The 9,298-nt window shown below is 47.7% G+C and overlaps 1 protein-coding gene across 1 annotated transcript in view; it reads left to right on the top strand.

Annotated features, from left to right (window-relative positions):
* The first annotated feature begins 2,191 nt into the window (after window positions 1-2,191).
* Window positions 2,192-9,298, top strand: part of LOC106747346 (serine-rich adhesin for platelets) — a 50,018-nt gene continuing 42,911 nt past the window's right edge. The window contains exon 1 of the mRNA XM_014624774.1: window positions 2,192-2,607. Within this exon, the coding sequence (XP_014480260.1) occupies window positions 2,537-2,607 (71 nt within the window). The 5' untranslated portion in view covers window positions 2,192-2,536. The remainder of the gene's footprint in view (window positions 2,608-9,298) is intronic.

Genomic DNA, 9,298 nt, shown 5'->3' with positions numbered 1-9,298 from the left:
GCGCACGGGCGCGGAAAAGTCGTTGCACGAGCTCGTTTAATTTCCTTTTGTAAAAATAGTACCATCAATTATTATAAATCACACGTAATTGGTCACAACGCCTCGTCCCGTTACAATCGTCGCCGCAAGACCGTTCGTCGCGCGGGACAATCGAATTCACGTCTGGCTCGCGCGACCGCAAACGCTCCGATTGCTAATTTATGCAAATTAGGAAGAAGATCGCCGATGGATTCTTTGAACCCGGCTCTCCTCGAATTCTGCGACAAAGTTCGAGGGAAAGCCTCTCTTGAGGGAACGACCGTGCGAGCGCGTTTGCGCCGACGATCGTCGGCTGTTGAAATCCGATCGGAGATTCGATGACGTCAATGACCTATTCTACGGTATCTAGGACACACGCTTTTATTTGTACAACCTGCGTAAGTTGCGCTCTTTCTTTTTTCCCATCCGTGCGAGAACACTCTCGTTGATATGTGCGTTCGATTTTTGGATTTTCCCGTTACGTTATGGAAATCGCGTCGACGAAACAGTGAGAGTGCGCGTATTGTACTTCCATGCGAACAGGAGCGAAAGGTGATCGGTGGATGGTACCAGAAGGTCGCGATCACGCCGCAGGCTAGGCCACGGCAAGGTGAGAGGAAGGTGTGATAACCGTGCGCAAGATGGCGCCTTCAAGTTGCCCGATGTCTGGTGCAACACCCATGCATCCACCTGTGTGTTTGAACGGGCTCAGTGCCGTAGAAGAGAGCGATATTTCGCATCGAATATCCTCCGAGTAGGAATAATGTATCGCGAGTTACGGAGAGATCCTTGCGTGTACTGATTTATCGTCCATCTGCTACGGTGTAATTAGCTATGCTAATGATAATGACACTCACGTATACACACGAGCGCTATTATCGGCGATGGCAAAATGGAAGATGCCGTGTGATTCAGCGCGAACGCGCGAGACGAGGAGCGCGTGAAACGTGGAAACTAACGACGATATTAATATCGCCAAGATAGCGAGAGCGTGAACGCGAACTGAACGTTCCCCTTTTACTCGCTGCGGATTCACTTGAAAGGCCAGGCATGTCATTGATTTTGAAAGAGGAATTCCGCGTGAAGCATGTGTCACAAGTGCCTTGCGACAGAATTACGTAAATTCATCCAGCTCCAGACGGCTACGTGACCCGGGCTTGACACGGGATGACTTTGACACCGGCGTGCGATTCGGCGAGGGGGAAGAGAAAGAGAGTAGCCTCAGGGCTTCGGCAGATTGCTTGACTTCTAATTTTCAGCCAATCTTTTCTATCCTAAATCTTTATCTAAATTATTGTTCACTTTTTTCTTATACAATGTTTGTCATCAATCGCAAACAGAGCGGCTTTTTAGTTTAAGACGCGAGACAGAACACAGTTATTGTGTATTATTTAAAAACAAAAAGTTAAGACATAAAACATTGTCTTAAACCGACAAGTCAGCCACTCTGCTAAGTCCCTTACGGCGAATAACGAATCGTTGAGAATACGAGAAGCACGGAGATGAAATCGGTGCTCCGAGTGTTTGCCATGTTGCTCCCGCAATTCGTCTAAAACACTGTCTAAAACGCCGCGTCGAATCAAACGTCGATTGTCGACGGTCGCAGGCCGGCTCCGTTCTATCCTCATTTCTCAATCGCTGGATCTTCTGCGTACGTTTGCGTATCTTCCTGTCGGACACGTGTTGATTTTAGAAGTTTTATTTCGCTCTCCCGACCGATGCTTTGAACAGCCTTTACGTGCGCTCGACGGTTGCACACCGTCGACTTGACGCATCGTGAAAATCCATCTCGATCACGTCGAAAAATCCGAAAGACAAACGTTCGGGGCTGCAACAGGATCGATCTCGAGAGAGTTTGAGCGAGAGATGAGTTACTTGCACTCGACATTTAACGTTCCTCGCGTCCACCGCAACGCGGATTGCTAGTTTGCGCAACCTCGCCGTCTCGATCATCTCTCGACGAAGAAGCCTACAAGACCGTATTCTGCGAGAGCGTAAAAAGGCAAGCATCGTCCAATTTGAACATTAGCCCCCCCGTCCGAGGCACCCACGACTCCGAGGCCCGCGCAGGTAAGCGGCTTCGATTCGCGAGACGGGTTCCGCAGGTGACGCTCACACTCCTGCCTCCCAGGTGGAGGTGGCAGGCCGGGCCCCGTTCTCCGTTTGGTCCCGCCGTCCGTCAGTGGAGTTCAGTCAGTAGACAGTCGGTTCGCCCGGTCAGCTGGTTCCGTCCATCCGCGCGTGAACAGAACTTCCTGATGGTAAACCCATCGCGAGCTATCAGGTAAATCCCGGTGAGCTTCCTGTCCCTTCCCGAGGTCTCCCCGAGCGATCATCAGCGATCGGAACGGATCGGCGGCCCGCGCGCCGCATGTGCGCGAGTGTACAGCATCTCCACCGGAAACACCGACGAGCACGGTGCGCGAGGTACGTCCAGGTCGTCCGTAGAAGAGGACGAGGAGGAGGAAGAAGAGGATAGCGTGTCGGGAAGGAGAGTGTGCTCGCGGTCAGTCAGGAAATGACTATATCGTACGCGAGCGAAGTGCCAAACGGCTCCAGCTTTGGCTGCTTCTGGAGGATTCTGATCAAGTGAGTTTCTCGTATCGGAGCCTGCTCGTCGCAGAGCACCGCTCGCTGAATGAACGCGCGCGGTTTCTCGCTCGACGTCCAGCCGCCGGAGCTGTCAACTCGGTTGGCCGCTGACAGGTGGGATAGATCGTGTCGACGAGCCTTATGGCGAGAGTTGTCTCCGGGTTCTCGCGATTCCGCTCCTTCCCAGACGGGGTTTGTTATTTCACTGACGGTCGTCTCGCCGTTTATTGGCGGAAAGAAAAACACGCTCCTCTCACGTGCGGTGTATCTTTCCCGTGTCGTCTGCAGCTCATCTTTCGCTTGACCCCACGCGGGGTCTCGATGCATCCTCGTGAATCCCATTACTTGTAATCGGCAGCACGAGGAAACGCATTCTTACTTTCGCCGGGTCTCGTAAATTGGGTTATGGGTATTTTTAACCGAAACCCGAACATGTGACCGGCTGTCAACGTCGTCACGATTACGCCGACTCGAACGTTGCAAAACGCGTCGCGATTTCGTGATATGAATTCGACAAGAGACATCAGAATGTATCGCAGGATCAGCACGGTTTCGTCATGTGCCTTCGGCGCGGAGTGGTCCACGAAATTAGACCGCGCGTCTCGAGGTCTGTACAGTTAGTTCGCTATGTAAGACGTAGACATTGCGCTACCGCGACCAGCTGATCGGATTGTGCAACGTTTTACTTTCGACTCGATTTGCCGCGCGCTCTCGATTTACAGCTCGGCTACGTAGAAAAGAGTGAAAGACCGGGCAAAGATTCGGCGGATAATTTCGCCCAACAACGTGAATCGACATCCATTGGGCACGCTGGTGACCGCGGATGTCACGATCGGGAGCGTCCAATCGCTCACGGGTAGGTCGAACAATTTCCAACAATCGCGCAAAAATGATCGCAAAATTCGCATGGACGTTTAGCGAAGCCGACGCTCGCAAGCGTCCCAAATTTTATTCGCCGCGTTCAGAAAACGCGATTCGCTTGAATCGCAGTAGCGAGGCACGTAAACCTGCTAGCACAGAAATGGTGCTCGGGCACCGCTTGCTCGCGCGTTTTAAGGAAATAAGGTCGTCGATACATCGATTTTAAACGTAACGGCGCACACGGCCGAGCTCTGTGTGCCCGGAATATCGCCGCTGAAAATTATTGCACTGCCCGGGTCGGTACGTCGCTTATCTGCTACGCAGTGGATAACAACGGTAACGGTTTGTCGGAGGGATTGACATGACAGCATTAGCCGGGCACGTGTTTAATCGAACCACTGATACGCACGTGTAAAGGGATCGTATGCTAAAAGCGGAGCTATGTGACGACATCGCCCAAGTTGTTTTATTCGAATGGTTCGTCGCGCGGAGGTTTATGCGATACGACACATAAATTATGACATCCGGTCTCGCAGAGTTTTTGTTCCAAGAGAATATGTTGTAAAATATTGACTCGGGACATAGATTTGTGTTACTTCGTTAAAGTACATTTTTCGATGATACAGCGTCTTGTAAAATTAGACCGACAAACTTCGAATGCTTATAAAGAACGTCAAAACAATTAATTTTTGTCGATAAACCTAATTTGTTCTCCATGTATATTTTTTCGCAATTGAGCCGTTTTAGCACTAGCGTGTATTATTTACAACAGTTGTTCGAAATGTTTATATCAAGCTTTCCTAGAAATAAGATGCATATCGGCAAGTTCATCGAAAGAAAAAAATTTCTATTTCGAAAACGATTTTCAGGTAATAAAGAAACATTGTGATACTGAACTCGCGAGTCAATAACAAACAACGCTAATTCTACGTATATAAAAATCCCCAACAATTCTTAGTTTGATAAAACAATTTTTATTAATGTTTTTTATCAAGAGATAGCAACGAAAACCGGGACCAGGAAAAAAATGGTTGATATTTCTGTATTGAAGTAAATGGCCAACACTTTGAACAACTGCTGTAAATAATTCACTCTAATGCCAAAACAGTTCGAACATGTTTATTGACAAAAATTACTTGTTTTGATGTCTTTTATAAGCACCTGAAATTTGTCGGTTTCATTTCAAGACACCTTGTATATGAACACTCGTATAATACATTGGCAGTGATAGATATTAAACGTCAATACGCTAATTGGAAATTATGATTAATTGTCATGTGAAGTTTCACTTTTTTCCTTATATATAAAGTATCTTCGAATGTGCTCTTCGATATATATTTTCATACCGATAATACCGAATGTTTTGAAAGAAGCCGTATCTTGTCTACACAGTAACGGAACGCGTCATGATTATCCGTCGCGGCGGAACTCCAGAAATGTGCTCCATGTGAGCAAGCCTCGTTCGTTCATGTCGTATTTTTGCCATTTTAATTACAGTACAGCTACATTAAAAATTCTTAGCCCGAAATCCTGCTATGTCAAAGTCACTCACATTAAGGCATTGCATAACTATACGCGTAAATCGGTGACATCAATGCTTGTCAAGAACGTCGGCGAGACTCGGTATCGGGGATTACACGCCAAATTAAACGTTACACAACCCGGCTTTTTCGAGGAAAGAGAGTTAACACACTATTTCGTTGTCGGGATATTCCAAGATATTTGAGCATAAAGAATGATCGGTGAAAAAAATTTCCAAGGAAACGGTAAGCGGAATCACTTGGCTAAATAAAATTCACTCGACGATACGGACACACAATAAAACCGTTCGTTCCGTCTGCGCACGGACATTTTTCAAACATACACATGAAACGCAAAATACAAACCTGCCTCATCGTACTTGTCGAAATAACAGAGAAAAGAAAGAAAGAGTGAAAGCTTGGACGAAGGTTGCATTGTTTACAAATAACAAAGCACTGTATCTCTTCGCGCATGAAATTTCCCCTTCGTGTCTCGCCGATAGCCGAGAAAACCATAAACCATAACCTATAAACCAATGTGTAAATGGTATTTTAAGTTTGTGTGACACTAACTGCCACCGGCAATACGAACGATTCGCGAAAGAGCGCTTTATGTTCGCGATACTTATCAACGAGTTTGCAAAATATTCCTCTATATTGTATATTTATATTGTCGGTTATAAATAAAATAAAAGTTTACACAGCATGCATAGTATGCAAAGTGTATATATTTAATATAAAGGAAAGTAAATTGTGCACAGAACAACTCGCTCGCGCAATTCTACGTGTTAATACGTCCGACAGAAATAAAACTCTGCTGGGAGGAAAAATATCGTTCACACAAAGGCGACGATTCTCTCCCATCTGCGCTACACATATATATATGTCGTATCGCGTAAAACTCAGGTATGTGCACATAAAAGACTCGAGAACGATTTACGCGACAGGGTGAAATGATTTCGATGAATAATGGCGCCATCCTATTGCCATTCACAGCGTCCTTGTCGAAGCCCGTTTGTTGACATTTCTACGACCTTTACACACGATGCGTCGGTGGATGCTCCCTGTTCTCGGTTTCTCTTGGGTCCGCGAACGGCACGATGGAAACGGCCTTAACGGCTTTCACGTAAGATCTCGCTTTCCTATGCACGTTATACCACAACATCGCAGTAGTTAAAGGAAAGACGACAGCTGCTGGTCTATAAATACGCCAGAATGTCCAGGAATAGAAAATCTTTCGTGATAGCGTGCAAACGAGAGCGCGTACGCGAGTTCTCCGCGCGCGCGCCGAGTCGGCTCTTAGCAGAAATTGTGATTAGATATAATTTGTGGAGAAAGGAATGCTCACATGTTTCCCTTCTTGGAATCACAGGTGCTCTCAATTTTGACGATTACCCAATCGCTTTCTGCTCTCTTTATACATACAATACGGGCGGTCTTATTAACTCCTGAGTATTTACGAAAATATAACTGACCATTGCAATAAGAGCGTGTTTTTCAATAATTCTTCAGATGTAACGCGCGCAATTAATTTGTTTTTAATTGAAACGACATATCGATTCGTGTGCGTGTGTATGGAAGATTTTTATTGCACATTTGAAGGATAGATTCTTGCACCATTAAAAACTCAATGCTCGTATGTTCGCACACAGCGTATAAGCGAAATGAGCGTAAAATGAAATAGAAATATGAATAAACGAATGAAGGAAAATCGCTTTGAAATTCAACAGCAAATGAAAAAGAAACGTGCGTACGTGTGGAGCGGTCGTGGAACACACTGCCTCCGAGAGCGTTTCTCGACGGCGCATCGTCCGTAGGCGCCGTCGCGGTAGCGATGGAAAAATGATTCGCGGCTACTCTAGTTATTAGTAGAGGAGCCGGGTAATCCCGCTTCGGCAGCGTTTCATTGCCAAACGTTTTGCTCCTTTACAGACACAACGAGCACGCGAGCACGCTCCTTTTTCTCGTCCGAGTCTTCCGCGGTGACCCATACCAGCTTTCTTATCCGCCTACCGGTGCCGCCGGCAAAAGGAAGCAGTACGATCGCCGATCTATAAATACCTGAGAGAGCCCGGAACGTACTATAAATACGTAGCCAATATCCAGGAATAGAAAATCCTCTTACCTGCTTTTCCAGTACACTGATAACGATCGAGTGCGGGCGAATGCTCGCACGTAGAGCAGATCTGTTACGAGGTTAATGATGCGATCGTTAGGACGATTTCTGTTGCGCCGTAGAAATAGAAAAAGAGAGAGAGAGAGAGAGAGATACGTTCGTCATGTACGTGCATGGCTAAGGGCCAATAATTCCCTCGACTTCTCCTGGAGGTTTTGTGCTGATTCGAATGTCATCCTTGATCTGCTCTCGAGACTGTGACTTCTTTCGTTCGCTTTCCTCTACGATATCTATACCGACGACAGCACTCTCTCCGATATTACCCGAGTCGAAATTTTAAATTCTACATTAAATTTGTTCATCAATGAAACAAACGGCAATAACTTCCCCATTTATAGAAGACACAATAAAATATCTTCAAATATTTAACATAAAACTAAATTAGACTTAAAGTAGGATTAAAATTTCGACTCGGGTAATCATCGTTTCTTATAGTTGCCACGATTGTTTGCTCGACCGAGCGATTTATCAAAATCTTCGCGTAGTCAAGCAGAGAAAGATAATAATATAATGAACCTGCCTAGTATTCGATAGGGATCGATCGGAGAATCGATCTGGAAAAACACGCCGCGATGTTAGAGCGACGCGGCGTGAAAAATGAAGCGGATAGTCGAAGGTATTTTTCACGAGCCACGGTTATCGTCCGATGCATGACGATTGTTGCAACAAGTGCCTGCATGCGCGGAGTTACAGCTGCCCCGATCACGCGCGCGAAATACTCGCAGCGCATGAACGGAAGAATCATGGCGTCGAATCGCACGCGTGAAAGCAAGAACGGTTTCACGCCGCCAGTGGAACTGGCCGGCGTCGTTAACGCGCTCGTATCGTGTCTCTGCCTTCGCGGGTTCATCGAAGAGGAAGCACGAATCGCACGATTTCTCGACGGCTACACCGAGGCGAAACGGCCACGAAGGCGACCCGCAAGGCCAGCCAGCAAAATTTGTGCAGATGTTTGCAGAATTATAAGCAGTTCGTTGTGAAATGGAAAAATTCGTGCCGCGGCACGATAGGCCAATCACGAGGGGATTGTCACGCGCTTTATGTAGGACGCGCGGCATGAGACACGTGTCGAAAAATCTTCCGATCTGGGGACGAGGAAAACGGTCGGATGAAAGACACGGAATTACCAGCTCGCTCACGCGAGCTCCGTGTGTGTGATGCGAAATGGGCGGATAGTTGTTCAAAGTTTCCAGACATTTGCGTCACGCCGCCTTAGAGGCTTGCTTAGAGAAACGCATTCGGAAGCAAATAATCGATTCCGAAAAATCCAGTCCTGATGTAAATCAAACTCGATTGGGCGGCGCGAGTATGTGGAATTTATATGATTTTAGGTACAAAAATAACTCGCCTTTCGCGTCAGTGAAAGGAACGTCCGCGTCTTTTTTGATATATGATCCTCCGGTGAAAACGATCGATGGAATTTTTCGAGCAGTCCGCGGCGGCGGCGTCGACGACGGCTCGGCAATTTTAATCGCGCGCGAGTCCCGTACGAGTAGCGTCCCACGAAACGTTTATTAAAATCATCCCGCCGCCCGATGCTAAAGAGGTAACCACGCGAATTCCTCCTACGTCACGGCGCACCTGTCGTTTTGTTGGCTCACTCGTTATTTCTCTTAAAAATACTCCGCTGGCTCTCTTTCCTTCTTCTTTTTTACTTCGCGCCCGGAGACACGTTGCGCGCGTTACACATTTTCGCTGTCATTGTTTTCTTTTCTTCGGTCTCGTTTCCCCTCGACTCCTCGAGGAATTAGAGCCCGGTGCATCATCATCATCCCGCCTTATCGAGTTCGCGACGCGCTTTCTGCGATACGACACCGATTGGTCACGTTCGCGCGTCGCGACGGACGAGTGGTATCGCGCGCCGTCGAGAGGCGTCTTCGCGCCACGTAGCGTCGTCCTCTCGCGCCGAATGACAATGAGAGACCGAGCGACGGCACTTCGTCACGCGGTGCACTCCGATCGCGTGACACACATTTCGCTCACCTCGCTTGTCTTTCGTCGACCTCTCGGCGCGCGCGCTTTTCACGAGCGGCGCGAAACGACGCCGGCCGCGAGAGTGCCGCTACGCGACGCCGGTGTGTCGAATCGCCTAGAAACCCGAGCTGACCCAGTGTGCCTCCGCCATCGGCAC

This window comes from Dinoponera quadriceps, unplaced genomic scaffold (assembly GCF_001313825.1).
Source record: "Dinoponera quadriceps isolate SergipeBrazil2010 unplaced genomic scaffold, ASM131382v1 scaffold2305, whole genome shotgun sequence".
In the NCBI taxonomy this organism is placed as follows: Eukaryota; Metazoa; Arthropoda; class Insecta; order Hymenoptera; family Formicidae; genus Dinoponera; species Dinoponera quadriceps.
The sequence above is the reverse complement of the archived record's forward strand: the minus strand, read 5'-3'. Positions and strand labels throughout refer to the sequence as shown.